The 19,853-nt window shown below is 39.7% G+C and overlaps 1 protein-coding gene and 1 non-coding gene across 9 annotated transcripts in view; one reads left to right on the top strand and one right to left on the bottom strand.

Moving 5' to 3' along the window:
• Nucleotides 1-9,617: 9,617 nt before the first annotated feature.
• On the top strand, nt 9,618-9,690 carry TRNAG-UCC. The gene has a single exon. It is a non-coding gene; the product is annotated as a tRNA-Gly (tRNA).
• Nucleotides 9,691-12,121: 2,431 nt separating this feature from the next.
• Nucleotides 12,122-19,853, bottom strand: part of HSPB11 (heat shock protein family B (small) member 11) — a 35,098-nt gene continuing 27,366 nt past the window's right edge. For all 8 annotated transcript variants that reach the window (XM_029229949.1, XM_029229945.1, XM_029229947.1 and 5 more), the window contains 4 exons: nt 18,315-18,421; nt 16,648-16,716; nt 14,406-14,449; nt 12,122-12,324 (listed from right to left, as the gene is read on the bottom strand). In XM_029229949.1, the coding sequence (XP_029085782.1) occupies nt 12,211-12,324; nt 14,406-14,449; nt 16,648-16,716; nt 18,315-18,421 (334 nt within the window). In that variant the 3' untranslated portion in view covers nt 12,122-12,210. The remainder of the gene's footprint in view (nt 12,325-14,405; nt 14,450-16,647; nt 16,717-18,314; nt 18,422-19,853) is intronic.

The raw sequence follows: 19,853 nt of genomic DNA, 5'->3' as shown, positions 1-19,853 counted from the left end.
GCTAAACAGCATGGGCAAAGGTGGGAAAAGACCTGCCCAGGAGACTGCAAGAGGTTTGAATTCAGTTCTAATTCATGATCAAGAAAGGGCTTTTCTATTTGAAGGTGACCTCTCTGGGTCTGGATAACAAGAATGATCTTGTTATCCAGAGGAAGTAAAAGAAGCTTGTTAAAATGTCTTGTCCCACTCTGAGTACAGTTTGCATTCAGAACTTCAACTGATTTGAAGAATCTTCTTCAAAATACCATGCCGGTCTGCTTTCAGTGGGAGGGTTTACGTTTTTAGTTCACTTGTTCTCTAAGGGTGATGACCTTTGTGGTACCTGGCTTTATGTGGGACTCTGAGCCTACACCCCATTCTAGCTGATGCAAGACATTGCCTTATGTGCCTGGCAGGAGGCCCAGGAAACTCAGGCTCTGACTCTCAGAAATTGGCAGATGCCCTCGGAGTGGGCCAGTGACTTTAATGCTTGTTCAACTCCCCAGAGTCAGGCTCTCAACTGGTTCCTGGCCACAGAAAACTTTATTTCTGGTAAGTTCAGCCATTAACTTCAAAAGGTGTATTAAAATATTTTATCCAGCATCGTTAGATGTTCGATTCCAGGATATCCAATTGGCCATATAGATTACATCATTGAAAGTCTCAAGTATGCAGTTTTTTGAAGAAGGGCTCGTGGATCCTGTATTCCCTGAAGTCTTACATGCTTCTAACGACCAGCTGTTGTCCTTAAGCCTGAAGGATATCTGGCTGGGTTTCAGATTCTTATGTTTCAGTCTCTACCTCAGAGATCTGTGGACATTGTTCCACTGTTGCCTAGCTGTCATGAGAGGAAAAGTCTGAGGCCAGCCTCATTTATTTCCCCAGGCATTTACTTGCTTCTATTCTGCCTGGAAACTTGTCAGATTCTTTCTTCATATTTGAAGTTCAGTAACTTCACCAAGACGTAGTCTAGTGCTGGTTGTTCTATGTCACAATTTACTGCTGTGGTCTGAATGTTTGTGTCCCCTCAGAATTCATATGCTAAATCTTAAAGCCCAGTGTGATAGTGTCAGGAGGTGGGGCCTTTGGGAGGTGATTAGGTCATGAGGGTGGAGTCTTCATGAATGGGATTAGAGCTGGCTTGCCCTCTTCCACCATCTGAGGATACAAGAAGTCTGTAACCCTGTAAAAGGGCCCTCACCTGACCTTGCTGATACCCTGATCTCAGATTTCCAGCCGTCAGAACTGTAGGAAATGTTTCTGTCATCTATAGGTCACCCAGTCTATGTTATTTTTGTTATAGTAGACCTAAAGGACTAAGGTAAATACAATATCCTCTTTTGATCTTAAGATTTCTTTTTTTTTTTTAAATTTCAAGGACATTTTTTGTTGCCTTGAACATCTTCTCTGTTGCTTTTGTTCTATTATCTTACTCACGGACTACAATTATGGGTATGTTGTATCCTTTTTTCTTCCATAACTATTATCTTCTCCATAACTTTTAAAATCTTTGTTCTTTTCAATTCCATGTTGTGATTTTTCTCAAAATTTTTCCTCTGATCCTGATTCTTCTTAAGTTGGGTTTGTTATTGTTCCAGGTACGGCTTGTTGGTTCTCACTCTTTCCTACTCTTCCACACTCTCCTCTGGGTTTCAGGAGGTAGAAGCCTGAACGCTGCATTCTGGTTAGGTTCTGCCAATGCGAAGCACTGGTGGAGATTAAAGGTGGGCAGAAGGCAGAAGTCATTTTCTCCATCTCTGGCTGTAGGGATTGCAGGAGACTGTGCATGGTAGCTGCTTTAGGATCACCAGCCATGGTGGTGGAGTGGCTTCTGTTCAGAGGCAGTAATGGTGCTTCCATTGATCAACAGTGAGCGTGGCCCATGGGCTTCAGCTCTGGGTTACATTCTCATCTTCTGTTTATTTTCCCAGACTTTTCAACACTTTGTAACAAATTGCCTGCATTATTTCCTTCCCAGCTTTAACTAAATATCTAGATTGATTTCAGTTTTCCTAACTCATTGCTGACTGCTACAATTATCATCACCATCCCTTTGCTTCTTATGTGGCTTTCACCTCTGAAACGGTTTATTTTTCTCTTCCATTTCTTTTCTCAGCTCTGCCAGCTCAATTTTCATCTTCTGCGTCTTCTTTTTCTTTAAATCTTCGCACCTCTTTGAGCTCTCTGTCTTTTTTTTTTTTAAATTAATTAATTTATTTGGCTGTGTTGGGTCTTAGTTGCAGCATGGGGGATCTTTCGTTGCGGCTCACGGCTGTTTGTTGCGGCAGGCAGGCTTCTCTCTAGTTGTGGCACGTGGGCTCTAGAGAATGCGGGCTCAGTAGTTGTGGCACGTAGGCTCTCTAGTTGTGGCGAATGGGCTCCAGAGCGGGCAGGTTCAGTAGTTGCAGCACGTGGGCTTAGTTGCCCTGCAGCATGTGGGATCTTAGTTCCCCGACCAGGGATTGAACTCTCATTCCCTGCACTGGACCACCAGGGACGTCCCTCTTTTTGACTTTTTGAGAGATAACTATTGGGTCTCCATTCTTGATGTGTTCTTTGTGTAATTTCTGTTGCAATGAGTGTCCTGTAACTGCCTTATTTTTCTGGGCCCCCCTCCCATCTTTTTGTCTTATAGTTTCTAGTCATAGGTCCCTATAGCACAATGGTTCTCAAACTTTGACATGCATCAAAATCACCTGGAGGGATTGTTAAAACAGATTCATGGGTTTCCCCCGCCAGAATTTCTGATTCAATAGATCTGGCGTTGGGCTAGGGAATTTGCATTTCTAACAAGTTCTCCGATGAGGAGGAGGTTGCTGTTCCAGGGACCACACTTTGAGAACTATTGTTACTATAGATGCCGTCAGTGTTCTGCCCAGATCCTTTTTCCACATCAGTGCATCCATCTGCCAGCTGCTGTGAGTGTTGGCTGCTAATGGTTCACAAGTGTCTTTTCTCCTGAGAATTGCTCTAAGTGACAGGAGCTACAATGCCTGAGAGGTTATGTTCCCCTGAGGGTGGCCCATGGCCGATGACTGATGGATTTGAGAGCACAAAGGCCTGGTCCCTTGCCTCCAAGTTGGAGAGCATACCTCTCTGGTGTCGTTCATGCTCCAAAGCTCCCTGTGGCATCAGGCTGAGGCCAGACTTCAGCTGAAGCCATCTTTGATTAACTTTCTCCCCTGACCTATTCTGCTTCCGGAGAGCACTCCCTCAGTAAATCACTCTTACAACCATTCCTCTCTAAAGCTCTGTTTCTAGAGACCCTGACCTAAAGCAATCCTCTTCGGGATCTTTTCTGATTGCTCTTTTTTAATAGGGCTTGTTATTTGCTGAAACATAATATAGAAAGAGGAACTGTAAGCTAGGGCAATCTGCAACTTTGATTTAGATTGGCTGTCTTGAATACTCTCGTTATTTCCTTTGCAATGGGGCCCATAGAGCCAAGGTGAGCTGCCTTCTCACCACCTGATCTGGACTTAATTGTGCCCTCCCCCCACCCCCATTCATATGTTAAAGCCCTAAGCCCCAATGTGACTTTATTTGGAGGTAGGACTCATTCAAGGTCAAATGAGTTCATGGGGTGGGGGGGAGGCTGATATGATAGGATTAGTCATTATAAGAAGAGACACCAGAGGGACTTCCCTGGTGGTCCAGTAGTTGAGAATCCACCTTCCAGTGCAGGGGACGCAGGTTTGATTCCTGGTCTGGGAACTAAGATCCCACATGCCGCAACCACTGAGAACGTGGGTCACAACTGGAGAACCCACATGCTGCAACCCACATGCTACAGAGCCCACATCCTCTGGAGCCCAGGCACCACAACTACAGAGCCCACGTGCTCTGGAGCCTGCACGTCACAACTAGAGAGGCTGTGCACTGCAACTACTGAGCCTGCGCCACAGCAGGAGAGAAGCCCGCATGCCACAATGAAAGATCCCACGTGCCACAACTGAGACTCAATGCAGCCAAAAATAAAATAAACATTAAAAATGATACCAGAAAGTGCTCTCTTTCCCTCTCTCTCCCTCCCTCCTTCCCTCCCTCCCTCCCTCTGCATTTGCTCCAAGAAGAGGTCATATGAGCACACAGCAAGATAGTGGCCATCTACAAGCCAGGAAGAGACATCTCACGAGAAATCCACCATGCTGACACCCCGATCTTAGACTTTCAGCCTCCAGAACTGTGAGAAAATAAAGGTGTGTTAAGCTGCTCAGTCTATGGTATTTTTTACGGCAGCCCGAGCTATCTAAGACGCCTTCCTTCACCATGCGGTACCTCCAGCAGCCTCCGCTGGTGTATCTTGCCTGGCTCCTCCTTCAGCTCCACCTCCTCCGCCATTTTGAATGATTAACCTGAGCCCTGTGGGGACATTCTCCATCCTGAAGCTGCCTACAGACCAAGATCGCTTCAATCTAATCAAAGGATTGTTGGATAAATCTTTCAGAACTGTGATACGTTTAAGAAAGTGTCTAGCTCTGGGAGAGCATGTCAAGTCTCATCTTCCTCCTTCACTGAATCCTGATTTCACAATACTTAGCGAGTATGCTTCCCAGTTAGAGGTTGTACCTACTTCCTTGAAGAGAAAATTTTTTCTTCCTCTTTATAATCTTTTTTGTTGTGAATGACTTTTGAGGAAGAGTGGAGTAAAAATCCCTTTACTCTACCATCTTTAACCAGAAGTAACCATTCTATATTTATATATGATTTATATCCCATTATAAAGTATGATATATGATATCTGTACATATCATACTTACTAATGTATGGATGCAGAGTCGTTTCCAGATTCCCATTTTATAAACAACATTGCTAGACACCTTTGTCCATTTGTCACTTATCTGATTATTTTATTAGAATAGATTCCTAGAAATGGAATTTCTGTGTCAAAGACTATACACATGTTTAAAACTTTGATGCATTCTGCCACACATTAGATTTTAGAAGGCTTGTTACCGGGGTCAAGCTACAAACGGCTGTTGGAACATCACCTAGAAGGGGAAGATCCCAAAAGATGCCTCACACAGAGAGGCATTCCTGAGATACAACTCACAGCACAGTGCTTTTTAAAAAAGTCTGTATAAGTAAGTGATAGACACAATTTTCCTCTGTATAATATTTCTTTGCCTTGCTTGAGTACATGGTTAAAAAGTTATTAGATTTTTACTTTTTTATCCAATCCTTTAAATAAATACTGATTGGTTGTATAACTTTATGCAAGGCATTGTGACAGGCACTGGCCCACAGTAAGTGATCCAAACATGTATATATTATTAGCTAGCTTTATTAAAAATTCCTCAAGGATTTTAAAGTATAAAGAGATATAGACATGCAAATAAATGAACAATGTTCATTTAGTCGACAAATATTTATTGAAAATCTGCTATGTGCCAGGCACTTTTCTACGTCCTGAGGATACAGTCATGATCAAAAGCAACAAAACTCCCTGCCCTGTGGAACTTACATTCTAGTGAAGCAGAGAGACAATAAACATGATATACAGGATAAGTAAGACAAAATAGATAGTGATGAGCAGGGCTGTCCCTAAAAGGGTATGGAAGCCAAGGGCAATTCATTCAGTTGAGCCCCTGACCCAAGATATTCACGCTTGAAAGGAGGCTGCACTGCCCTCTTTCATAGTATGCTTGGGATATCATTAAAGGAAAAAGAATCTAAGTTGAATTTTAGAAGTAGTGAGAAAAGAGGAATAAGGTACAAGAACGCTTGAAGCACATGACACAGGCTGGCTACCTCAGCTGCCTAAACCCATGGGCAGGGGGGCAGGGTTGGGGGTGGGAGTCTGGTGGTGAGGGTAGGGAGGCTCCGTAATTTGTGAGGAAGGCCTCACTGAGAAGAAGATTTTGAGTAAGGATCTGAAATAAATGAGGAAGCTAGCTGTATAGATACCTAAGGAAAGAGCTTTCCAGGCAGAGGAAACAGCAAACTCAAAGGTCTGAATCAGGAGTTCCCTGGTGGTCCAGTGGTAAAGAATCCGCCTTCCAAAGCAGGGGAAGCAGGTTGAATCCCTGGTCAGGGAAATAAGATCCCACATGCTGTGGGGCAACTAAGCCCGTGCATCACAACTACTGAGCTCAGGCGCCTCAGCCAGAGAGCCCCACGCCTCAAACTACAGAGCCCACTAGCTCTGGAGCCCGTGCGCCACAACTAGAGAGAGAAAACCCACATGCCACAACTAGAGAGAAGCCCGCGCGCCGCAACAATGATCCCGCATGCCGCAACTAAGACCCGACGCAGCCAAAAAAATAAATTAAAAAACCCCCCACAAAGGTCTGAATCGCAGTCAGGAGTTGGTGGGCAGGTGGAGACAAGGCCAAATGAGGGGGATAGAAGCAAGCCAACTGGGGACAAATGAGACTTTAAAAAGATGATGGGTTCAGCAGTGAAAAACAAAAGGTAAAGCCACATATTATTGTATCTATTGCTTGAGACTTAGAGTGGTTTTATCAAGTGAAAATGAGTTTTTAAAGCCTAGGAAAATGAAGGTGAAAGGATGCTGTTTTCAAATATCATAATGTGGTATTACAAGCACTGCACTGAGAACTTCTTCTCTGCCTTCACAGAAGAGAGAGACAGAGAAAAAGACTTAAAGATAATTTACTAGGCTTGTGCCAAAGAGATCAATCAGATAACCTCTGGAAATCCCTTCCAGCAATCTGTAAGCCTAACACAGTGTAACACAGTATTTCTTTTTTTTGTTGTTATTTATTTTTTTTAACATCTTTATTGGAGTATAATTGCTTTACAATGGTGTGTTCGTTTCTGCTTTATAACAAAGTGAATCAGCTATACACACACACACACACACATATATACATATAATCCCCATATCTCCTCCCTTTTGGGTCTCCCTCCCACCCTCCCTATCTCATCCCTCTAGGTGGTCACAGAGCACTGAGCTGATCTCCCTGTGCTATGGGGTTGCTTCCCACTAGCTATCTATTTTACATTTGGTAGTGTATATAAGTCCATGCCACTCTCTCACTTCGTCCCAGCTTACCCTTCCCCCTCCCCATGTCGTCAAGTCCATTCTCTATGTCTGCATCTTTATTCCTGTCCTACCCCTAGGTTCTTCATAACCTTTTTTTTTTTTAAGATTCCATATGTATGTGTTAGCATACGGTATTTGTTTTTCTCTTTCTGACTTCACTTACTTCACTCTGTATGACAGACTCTAGGTCCATCCACCTCACTACAAATCACTCAATTTTGTTTCTTTTTATGGCTGACTAATATTCCATTGTATATATGTGCCACATCTTCTTTATCCATTCATCTGTCGATGGACACTTAGATTGCTTCCATTTCCTGGCTATTGTAAATAGAGCTGCAATGAACACTGTGGTACATGTCTCTTTCTGAATTATGGTTTTCTCAGGGTATGTGCCCAGTAGTGGGATTGCTGGGTCATATGGTAGTTCTATGTTTAGTTTTCTAAGGAAGCGCCATACTGTTTTCCATAGTGGCTGTATCAATTTACATTCCCACCAACAGTACAAGAGGGTTCCCTTTTCTCCACACCCTCTCCAGCATTTATTGTTTGTAGATTTTTTGATATGGCCATTCTGACTGGTGTGCGGTGATGCTTCATTGTAGTTTTGATCTGCATTTCTCTAATGATTAGTGATGTTGAGCATTCTTTCATGTGTTTGTTGGCAATTTTCTTTGGAGAAATGTCTATTTAGGTCTTCCACCCATTTTTGGATTGGGTTGTTTGTTTTTTTGATATTGAGCTGCATGAGCTTTGTTTATTTTGGAGATTAATCCTTTGTCAATTGTTTCATTTGCAAGTATTTTCTCCCATTCTGAGGGTTGTCTTTTCGTCTTATGTTTTCCTTTGCTGTGCAAAAGCTTTTAAGTTTCATTAGGTCCCATTTATTTTTGTTTTTATTTCCATTTCTCCAGGAGGTGGGTCAAAAAGGATCTTGCTGTGATTTATGTCATAGAGTGTTCTGCCTATGTTTTCCTCTAAGAGTTTTATAGTGTCTGGCCTTACATTTAGGTCTTTAATCCATTTTGAGTTTATTTTTGTGTATGGTGTTCGAGAGTGCTCTAATTTCATTCTTTTACCTGTAGCTGTCCAGTTTTCCCAGCACCACTTATTGAAGAGGCTGTCTTTTCTCCACTGTATATTCTTGCCTCCTTTATCAAAGATAAGGTGACCATATGTGCGTGGATTTATCTCTGGGCTTTCTATCCTGTTTCATCGATCTATATTTCTGTTTTTGTGCCAGTACCATACTGTCTTGATTACTGTAGCTTTGTAGTATAGTCTGAAGTCCGGGAGCCTGATTCCTCCAGCACCGTTTTTCTTTCTCAAGATTGCTTTGGCTATTCGGGGTCTTTTGTGTTTCCATACAAATTAACACAGTGTTTCTTAAACAAAGAATTACTGACATTCCAGTTTAGGAAGCTGGCGAAAGGAAAATCCTCAGTGTTTGATTTTATTGAACATGAACACAATTGCTCTAAGTCACCTTCCTTTTCAAAAACCTTAAATGGCTCCAGCGTTATGGGAAAATATCTGAAAGCATTAAAGGCTCTTTCTGATCTGGCTGCAATGTCTGGTTTTAGTCTTCTCCTTTGCCCTAGTCAGAAGTATGTATTCATCACTCCCTAAATATGTTTTATGAGAGTACTCACCTTCATATCTTTGATGGCACCAACGTTACTCTTGAAGTAGCTTTTCTACTCTCCTCCATTTATTTAAAACTTACGTTTCTGAGAGTAAGTAAATTTGTGCAACAAATCTTGTTAAGCAAATTATCAGAAAGTATCAAAAGCCTTAAAACTGTTCCTAACTTTGTCTAATTCCCTTCTGGGAATCTCTTCTAAAACAATCATCAGAGGGACTTCCCTGGTGGTTCAGTGGTTAAGGCTCTGTGCTTCCATTGCAGGGGGCATGGGTTCGATCCCTGGTTGGGGAACTAAGATCCCACATGCCGCAGCATGGCCAAAAAAAAAAAAAAAAAAAAAAAAAAAATCATCTGAGGGGTAGGCAAAGATTTATGCACAAAGATATCCTCTGTAGCATTATTTATTGTTGTCTATTATGAAGAATTTCAAGCATATATTAAAGTAGAAAGACTAGTACAATGAAGCCCCATATATCCATAACCTGGGTCCAACAATTTATTGTTATATTTACTTCAACGAACAATTTTTCCTTTAAAAAAATATGTTCAAGTATTTTAAAGCAAATCCCAAATACCATGTTGTTTTACCCTACATACTTCTAAATGCATCTCTGAAAAATATGGGCCTTTTCTTAGATAAGCTTAATGCCAGTATCACACCTAGCAAAATGAACAATAAAACCCAGTCCATAGGCAGATTTCCCCAATTATCTTTAAAATGTCTTTTTTTCGGTTGGTTCGCTCAAATCAGCATCCAAATAAAATCCACACATAGCATGTGCTTTTTGGGGCTCTTACATCTCTCTGAATCTAGAGTGGATCCCCTTCCTTAATTAGCATTTTTCATGCCACTGACTTGTTGAAGAAACCAGGTCACTTGTCCTGTAGGATAAGCCATATTCTAGATTTGTCTGTGTATCAGCCAGGATACGCCAGGTTATGCTGGGGTAACAAGCAGCTCCAAAGTATCAGTGACTTGGGAATTCCCCAGTGGTCCAGTGATTAGGACTCTGCACTTCCACTGCAGGGGGCCCAGGTTTGATCCCTGGTTGGGGAACTAAGATCCCGCACATGGCCAAAACACACACACACACACACAAAACAAACAAAAAAAACAATGAAGCTTTATTTCTCCTCTATGTGTACCTCAGATTGACTGGGACCTCTGCTACCTGATATCATCAGTCTCACTCCCAGACCTAGAATGATGAAGTAGTTACTGTGGAGAATAACATTGCTGGTCATTGTGGGAGAGAGAAAAGAGCTTTGAAGGGTCTCTTGAAGGCAATTAAATGCTCAGCCTGGAATTCAACTACCCTTCATCTCATTGGCCAGAATTGGTCTCATGGCCCTACCCAAAGAAGGCCAGGAAGTATATCTTACCATGGGCAGAGAAGGCACAGATCTGGGCATTTCACTGTGCTGCATTAATGGCTACAAGTCTCTTTGCTTCCTTGTGGTGTCATTTTACTTGTTCCTCTCTCTCTTGAACTTCCTGAAAGATAACTCTAGAACTTGATTTGATTCAGGCTCAGTAATTTTGGCACGAGCACTTCATAGGTTGGTCTATATGCTTCACATTGCATCATATCAGGAGGCACCATGTTTAATTGTAGTAGATTCTAGCAGTAGTGGCTACCACTTCCTCCCCACTCCCAATTTAGTCACACCTCCTTATATCCATTCCCTTGGGTAGACCCCTCTTGTTCTGACTCTGGGCTTGGCCATATAACATGATTTGGGAAACAGGACAATAGCAAATATGATACAAGCAGAGACTCAAAGCGTTGGCACTTTGTGGCTGTCCCTCTTTTGCTACTTTTTTAGAATGCTGAGACTGGTAAGAAAGTATCATGTGATAACAAGAAAGCTGGCAAATCCAAAATTTGTAGGGTTGGTCAGTGACCCAGGGAAGAGCTGATGTTGCAATACAAGTCTGAAGGCCCATCTGCTGGCAGAATTCTTTCTTGCCCAGGGGAGGTCAGTCTTTGTTCTACTAAGGTCTTCAACTGATGGATAAGGCTCACCCACATTATGGAGTGCAGTCTGCTTTACTCAATGTCCACCAATGTTACTGTCATCTAAAAGATACCTACACAGAATAATGTCTGAACAAATATCTGGGCACTGTGACCCAGTCAATATGATACATAAAATTAACTATCACATATATATTTCACTAAGACTGTGTTGTGGCTTGAACTGCGTCTCCCAAAAGATATGATGAAATCTTAACCCCTGGTACCTGTGAATGCAGCCTTACTTGGAAACAGGATCATTGCAGATGTAATTAGTTAAGATGAGATAATACTGGAGTAGGGTGCACCTTTAATTCAATATGACAGTGTCCTTATAAGAAGAGGAGAAGACACAGAATATGCATTGAGGGAAGATGATGTGGAGAAACACAGAAAGAATGCCATATGACGATGGAGGCAGAAACTGGGGCTATGGTGCCACAAGTCACGGAATGCCAAGGACTGCCAGAAACACCAGAAGCTAAAAGAAAGGCATGGAACACATTCTCCCTCAGAACTCTGATAGGAACAAACCCTGCCAATACCTTGATTTCCAACTTCTAGCCTCCAGAACTGAGAAAATAGATTTCTATTGTTTTAAGCTACCAAGTTTGTGGTACTTTGTTACAGCAGCTATAAGAAACTAACATACCCGCGCACCGCGATTAAGAGTGGCCCCCATTTGCCGCAACTAGAGAACACCCTCGCACAGAAACGAGGACCCAACACAGCCAAAAATAAATTAAAAAAAAAAAAAAAAAAGAGACTAACATAGACTGCATAGATAAAATACTATATTCTAATGCCATTTTTTTCCCCTGTGGGTTTATCAATTGTAACAGAGTTAGGTTCATGCATTTCTGTTGTTTTCAACATTTTGGAATTGCTCTTTAACTTTTGGCTATATTATTTATGTTTTCAAATTCAAGTTGTATAAGATATATTCAGAGAAGTCTTATATCCCCACCCGAATCTGTCCTATCCTGTTCCTTTCCTTCCCAAAATATAAAGAAAATCAAATAATATCAATAATGGTTGTCTCTGGGAAGTAAGATTATGTTTCCTAACTCTTCTCTGAGGTCTTGAAATCAAAACAAAATAAAGAGAAAAAAATAAAATGATTTGTCCTACAGGGCCCAGTTCAAGTTCCATGACCTCAAAGAAACCATCCCATAAATACTGTCTCTTTTTTGAACTCGTACGTTGTTTATTTTCCATATTGCGCCCTTAGCCCTTTGCATCAATCAATCAATAAATTTAAAAATTAATGCACTGATATCTGAAGGGTACTATGTTAGATACTGTGGGGACACAATGTATTATCAGTTGTTTTCATGTATAGTCACGTCCTTGATTAAGCTGTATACCGAAGCAAAAGCTTTCTTATGACCTACATGGTGGCCGTCACTGCTGTCTGATGAACCAAATTCCTACAAAATGTTGAAGAGAAAATAAATAAAAACTGAAACAGATTGATACAAATACCTTTAATAATAACAACTTCATGTTTAAATAAATATATTGTTAAAAAATAGTGCAAGAGTATTTTGTTATAATTATTAAGAAAGATTTGAGACTGCTATTCCCTCTGCAGAAACACTATGCACAGATGCAAAATGATCAAAGGCTGATACAATAATGAATCTCAAGTAAGTGGCGTGGCCATCATGTACCTGTAGGGGAAAAATCAATATAGATGATTTAGAATTCTAGTTAACTGTTAAACAAGCAGTTAGCAGAAGAAAGTGTTTGATGCAAGAATAATATTCTAAATATATAATGATTTATAAGATATAATGTTCAGAAGAGAAGCCAGCCACACGTAACAGTACAGTTATTCTGATATGTAGCAGCCAAATATCAGCCTTGGTTTGAGGAAGAATAGCAGGTGGAGTTAAAAATTGCACTGTACAATTCTGATTAAATTTTTTAAAGTAATTTATTTTATTTATTTTTGGCTGCATTGGGTCTTTGTTGCTGCGCATGGGCTTTCTCTAGTTGCGGCGAGTGGGGGCTACTCTTTGTTGCGGTGTGCAGGCTTCTCATTGCTGTGGCTTCTCTTATTGCGGAACACGGGCTCTAGGCACACGGACTTCAGTAGTTGTGGCACAAGGGCTCAGTAGTTGTGGCTCACAGGCTCTAGAGTGCAGGCTCAATAATTGTGGCACACGGGCTTAGCTGCTCCGTGGCATGTGGGATCTTCCTGGACCGGGGCTCGAACCTGTGTCCCCTGCACTGGTAGGTGGATCTTAACCACTGTGCCACCAGGGAAGCCCTGATTAATTTTTTTTAAGTGTTTTTCTGAAGTATTTTTCATAATAAGAGATTTCATTTGTTGGATGATGCCTCAGAATACACTACCCTGAATATTACTATACTTTTACATTTATATAAAAATGTAAAAAAAGTCTCCGAAAAGCAATTTGGCAGTATATATAAGAAGCTATAAATATGTCTATACCCATGGACCCAGTAATTCCATTCCCTGAAATTTAATTTTAGAAAATAATTAAAAAGGTGAACATTGTGGTAGCAGGAACAGGCATAAGATGTCCCCTGTAGTATTAGTTATAATGACAGAGAGAGGAAAAAGGAAATCAGTTAACATCTATCTGCATACATTTAATTTTAAAATTATAATTATGAAGCTTTTGATACATTATTAAATTTTTAAAAGATACAAAATTTTTCATACATACTATTATAACTATGTAATGCATTTGGTTAACAACTAGAAGAAAATAAGTATAGTAAAAGCTGTTATGAGACGGTACTAAACTTTGGGTGATTTACAGCCTTCCATTCCCCCTTACTTTTCTCCAAATGCTCTATGATGCTGCAACCCTCCCTGATCCACAGTGAGTCCTGAAACAAAATACTCAGCAGAGGCTTACTAACCATAACCCATTAATAAAGATGGAGAAAAACAGGAAGATAAAATTCAGTCTAATTAATCATTTTCTGGTCCCCACTGGCCTCCCCAGTCATTGGGCACACTTAGGTGGTAGAGAAGATAATTAACAGGATTCAAAAACTCCTAGAGAATCATTTGAAACACCGATTTCATAGCAGCTGCCAGTAAGTTGTGAAGAAGGAAACCTAATGGACAAGGTACCTCTTTAATCCTTATTTAGAGACACCTTAGTTAAATAAACACTACTACCTAAAAAACACATATTCACAGTTGTTTGGCTTTTTGTGTTTGTCTAAAACCAGGGCCTGACAAACTAGCAGGAACAGAGAAACTCCTGATGAGGCAGCAGCTTCCTCACCAACGGGCATTCATTCCACTTGACAAGCAAAGCCCAATGGAATGTTGTTGGAAACTGCTGGTTCTCTTTTCACCTCATCTCTCTTTGGCTTATTTGTTGCTGATCCTATGCTCCAGTTCCCTTATCTGAATCTCCCTTGTCCTTTCATACTTAAATTAACATCCGATTTTGGCATCTCAACCTTTTTTGATTCCTATTCTATAAGGCCCACAGAATCAAATGAAAGGAAAGCAAGTACATACTCCAAAATAAATGAATAAACAAAACAAAAACAAGTGAATTCTGTTCTATCCTTGCTGTCATATTATTATTATGCTGTCATATATTATTGAGAATAACCGTCTCTATTGGTTGATGAGACACAGAACCTATAATATTATGAGGGTATTTATTAACTTTATGACTATGGAGATAGGTGTAAAATTTAAATATGCTGTGCTGGCTAAAGATAATGTTTATCTCTTCAAAGTATATTTACTTACCATAATTTCTTCATTTTGAAGCTGCCCCTCTGTATGTACCAGATCTAAAACACAAATTCAACAGAATTGGGGTAGGGCTCAAAATGCATGAGGACATATTGAAATTTATATTCAGCAACACATGATGTCTGGTAAACTATAGTCAGACCAGATTTACCAGTGTTTTGGGGTTAAAATTCAATATAAAAATAGAGATATTTGATATAAAAGGTATGAAAGATAAACTATGAGCTATAAAATATCTCTAGTGAGTATAAATAAAAGTAAATGTAAATTACAGTAAAGGAATATAAAGTGAAGAATTGATAAAATGTGAAAGTCCTTTTTAAGGATCAAGTTACTAAGAGTAATTGCAGGCCTGAAAGGAGCCATCTTACCATTCTCATGGGTACAGACTAGGGCTCAGTTTCTCACAATGAATTATGCTGAGTTATGCCACCCATGAATTGATCTTTTCTGGTGTCCAGCTTTAGAAAATCTTTAATTGTGTAATTTTAGGACAGATTATCTTATTTGGTCATGAGTTAATCACATCAAACATTCTTTTGGAAACAAGAAATATTTAATTGATATAATAATGTCGACATTATTTAGAAATTAATTTTGTTTGTATCAAAATAGTGTACATAATTTTAAAAGGCATGTAGTACAAAAAGGGAAGTTTCTGGGAAGTAAGATTATGTATGACTTTCTGTTTCCTAACCTTTCTCTGAAGTAATGAAAAATAGTAATGCCCTGCTTGACCCCTTTTCCTCCAGTCCTGCTCCCTAAAGGCAAATGTTTTCAACACTTTAAGCTGTTTTTCCTGGAATTATGTTTTATACTCCTTTTCTTGATTTATCAATTTTTTACTGACTTTATATTATGGTAGGTAAAATTTATGTCTCTTGGACCAATATCCTCTTCCTCCTCCTCCTGCAAATTTTCCCTCCTGCCATCCTCTCAATTTTGAAATCAATACTTGATGGTTATACTATTATCTATATAAACATTATTTACTGCTGAAATAAGTAATAAATTGTGACACATTTTCTTTCTTAGACAACTCCTCCTCTACTAGAAGTTAATAATAACCTCTTCTTTCATTTGCTTCATTTTTTTAAATTATGAAAAATTGGAAAATCTCAAACATACATAAAAAAGACAGGATATAACTCCTATATATACCCATAATCTTGAATTTGCAATTACTAAAATTTCACCATACTTGATTTATCTAATTTTTTTTGCTAAAGTATTTTAAAGAAAGTCTAAGACATAATTACATTTCACCTTTAAATATTTGGTTATCTATCTCTAAATAAGAATATTTTCTTATATAACTACAATGCCATTATCATATTACAATAAAAAATGCTTTAATATCCAGTCCATATTCAAATTTCCCCATTGTCCCCGTCTTTTTATAGTTGGTTTATTCAAATCAGAATTAAGTCTCTTTCAATCTTGAACTGCTTTCTCTCCCACACACATTTTTTCCCCCCCACACACATTTTTTCCCCACACCACTGACTTACTGAAGAGAGCAGGTCAGTTGTCCTGTAAATGTCCCTCATTTTCTCATATTGCCTCCTCGTGGTTTCATTTAATTTGTTCTCTATCCCCTTTTCCTATAGATTGGAATTCGAGCTAAAGGCTTGATTATATTGAGGTTTTAAGGCCCTCATCATATGTCTGGTGATTTTTGGCTTCTGTTACTCATGAATAGATCATTTGAAAAATGTGCATGAGCCAGACTCGTTGACTACTGGACTTTGATAGGGTGACCAGGAATGAGCTAGCCTGTGTCAGTATCCATCGATCTTCTGGGACCATTCAGTTTCTCCAAAGATGAATCCTCCAATCTCCTGGCTGGGGCTATATTCCTGGTTGCTGAGCAGAGCACAGGAAGGAGGCTGGAGTTCCCACCACTCAATATGTACGCTTCCACTTAAATCCCTTGTTTTCTACTCCATGTCTCATTCACTCTCTTTACTATGCCTCGTCTCCTTGAGTCCTGAGCCTCAACATTCAATGTTCCTAGTCACCTCTTGGGGGTGGTTTGTGGGAGGAAAGACTGGTCACTAGCTTTATAGGGGAGAAGGTACCTAGGGTCCTTTTTAATATATATATATATGTGTGTGTCACAAGTATCATTCAAGTCATCTTTTTTCACCAAAATGCAGCCCAGTTGGAAATACAGAGTAAAGGACAATTCTCTACTTCTTCATGATCAGAACAATGTTGGTGAAACAGCACATACCTCTTTCAATCCACTGCTCAAAATCAACTGGCTCTTTAGAAGTGCTCTTTTCAATCCTCAAGGTCCGTACTGACATTGTAAATAAACAAAATAAAGTGTTAATATCTATCTAATTCTATGTCGCTGTCCCTGTATTCCTTTTTTCCTTTGTCTGAGACCGTCAGGCATTGGTGGGACTGCACAAAGTACTGGCATCAGGAACAACATGTTCTGAAAATCACTCCCTCCCTCCGTTTGTCCGTAAGTCCCTACAGTAAATGCAGACTGTGTAACTGTAATCTTACAAGTGTTTGCAAGCATACAACACAAAGCTAGTAGGGTCTTTCTGCATTTGGAATTATCTAGATTTTTGGTTTTTTGTACACTGGTAAATAATACCATTAGTGGTCTTGATCATAAAACTTTATGGAGAAACTACTATGAGTCAGACATATTCATTGACTCTTGACTTCAATCTTAGGAGAAAGCTATTATTAACTTACTTTACTGATGAGGAAACAGGCTTAAAGAAATCAGGCAGCTTAGAGAAGCCAGGTGAAGTGTTCAATGATATAGAGCTAGTAAGTGCTAGAACTGGAATTCAGACTTTAGGTCTGACTCCAGAGCCTTCGCAATTAATGACAGAAGAGAAAATGCAGTCATCTTCCTTCTGCACTGTTTTTTTTCCTTTACCCCTAAATCAGTTCCCTTCACCCCAAATCCATTCTTCCCCTTCTGTGTTCTGTGCCCTGTGGGGAGGACCCCTGGGGACTGCATCACCTGGACTCACTTGCCCACTGACTACTGGTTGGATTTGGCCAACTGGAGGCACTGGAAGGAAACTGAAGAGCAGTGGGGAAGTGACATCAGGTTGTATTTTCTCTGCGCCCTTCCCATTTCAGTGCCGTGTCTGACAGTTGTTATGTCCGTTCATGGTTACAGCTCCTGTTGGGCAGGCTCTTATGCATGGGCTCCAGCACTCACTGGGCTCCAGCAATACTATTTCCTTCCCTTGGCCCAGGGGAGGTAATGGCTTACTGCTGTAGCCACTTTCTGGGTGTCTCACCATCCCTAGTTGTTCCCTTAACCCAGGCCATAATTCTGTAAGTAGTCCCATCAATAATGTCTCTTCATCTGAGTCATCTGGGGTATATCCTGTTTCCTGCCATGATTTTGTCTGACATACTTTATCCTTAAATAAACATAAGACAGGATTAGGATGATGTTCCAGTGGGAGATAGTCTTCCTGAATCCCTCAGAAAATGCCATTATTAATAAAAGAATCAAAATTATCAAATGCAAATAATCAGGGTTATCAGATTTTCAGAAAGAATTTGACAGAGAACCCCTAGCCAAAAGAATCTGGAATAAAGATGTCAAGAAACCTAGTGTTCTGGCAAGCTGGCTTCTTATATTCATAACACGGTCTTTTGCCAAAGGCTTTCACGTAGTAAATTGCATGGAAATTATTATGTGCTTTGGAAGGGTTTCAAATTTGCAGTTTCAGAGAGGCTAACTGTGCTCAAGGCAGTTAACCCATACTCCCCACCCATCAACCCCACCAAGAAAACTGGATTCCATGCGGTAAAAAAAAATCAGTGTTTTGCCAAAAGTTTACATATGTGCCTTCTGCCTATGGAAAAACTGAAAGATGATGAAAATTAATGAAATGAAAATATCATGCTTACCAAAGTAACTCTGGATTAAAAGCCTTTCAATCCTTACATGTTTGTGAAAACAAATAATGAACTCTTGGGGAAACATTCCTGTTGTGGTCCAAAATGTTTCTGGATTTCTATTGTTAATTTTAAAGAAAAAGAGAAAAAAATAGCCAAATGTTTAGAAATGTTTAATCACAAAATTCTAGTGAATAACTATTTAAAAAAATAAACGACCACCGGATTCTTGCAACCCCTCTTTCTTTCTTTCTTTCTTAGTATGGCATTTTATGACCCTGTACAATCTGGTCCCATCATTAAGTATATCGTCCCCCATCGTGACATCATCTCCCATTATTGTAGTCACGTTGGACCAATTAAAATTCTGCAAACACGTCATGTAGGCTCATGCCTCTGTGCCTTAATTCATGAGGTTCTCTTGACCTAAAAAGCCCTTCTTCCTGTGCAAAAGTTTATTCACTTTTTGGTCACATCTCTCCAACCCCAACAAATCACAGTAACTTTCTCCCTCCTTTGCACTCACCTCACACACAGCATCCATTTTTACATTAGCACTTTTCTCTTGTGTTTTTATTGCTCCAGCTACACCCTCTGTAAGTCCAGCCACTTTCTCTTAGTCACCTTTATATCCCCAGCAACGATCACAATGGCTGACCCACAGCAGATACACAACAGATGTTTGTCGAAAAAGATTAAAACATGCACTCAATGTTGGTCATATACTATGTAAAATTACATATATACCTAGACACACACACACATATATAGTATTGACTACAGAAATAATCACTTCTATTTTAATTATATAAGGTTTTTCTTTCTCTTTTGGAGGTAAAATTTACCTACAGTGGAATTTCTCTTAAGTGCAATTCAAAGTTTTGATAAATGTATATGCTTATGTAACCAATATCTCAAGGTAACCAATACCCTAATCAAGATAAAGAACGTTTCCATCACTCTAGAAACTTCCCTCCAAACAACCTCCCTTATGCAACCACTGCTCTGATTCCTATCACCACAGACTATGCTATAGTTTGTTTATTCATTTTTTGTTTGATATTTTTGTTGAATATTTGAATTGCTTCCAATTTTTTACTATTATGAGTAAAACTTCTATAAACATTCTTGTACAGGTGTTTTTGTGGATGTTTTCATTTCTCTTGGATAATTACTAGGAGTGAAATTGCTGAGTCATAAGGTAAAGGTATGTTTAATTTTATAAGATGATGTCAGACTTCCAAAGTGGTTGTGCCATTTTCCATTCCTAACAGAAATGTGATGGAGTTCTAGTTGCTCCACATCCTTGACAACATTTGCTGTTGTCAGGCTTTTTAGCCATTCTAGTGGATGTGAAATGATATCTGACTATGTTATTAATTTGCATTTCCCTGATGACAAATTATTCTAAGCCCTTTTACATGTGTTTTTGGCCATTCATATATTTTCTTTCGTGAAGTGTCTGTTAAGTATTTTCTCATTTTTAAAAAAGCTCTTTTGGACTTCCCTGGTGGCGCAGTGGTTAAGAATCTGCCTGCCAATGCAGGGGAC

The sequence above is a fragment of the Monodon monoceros genome, unplaced genomic scaffold (assembly GCF_005190385.1).
Source record: "Monodon monoceros isolate NGI ecotype Baffin Bay Population unplaced genomic scaffold, NGI_Narwhal_1 Super_Scaffold_18, whole genome shotgun sequence".
Lineage (NCBI taxonomy): Eukaryota > Metazoa > Chordata > Mammalia > Artiodactyla > Monodontidae > Monodon > Monodon monoceros.
Note: the sequence above shows the minus strand (reverse complement) of the source record. Positions and strands in the feature narration are given on the sequence as shown.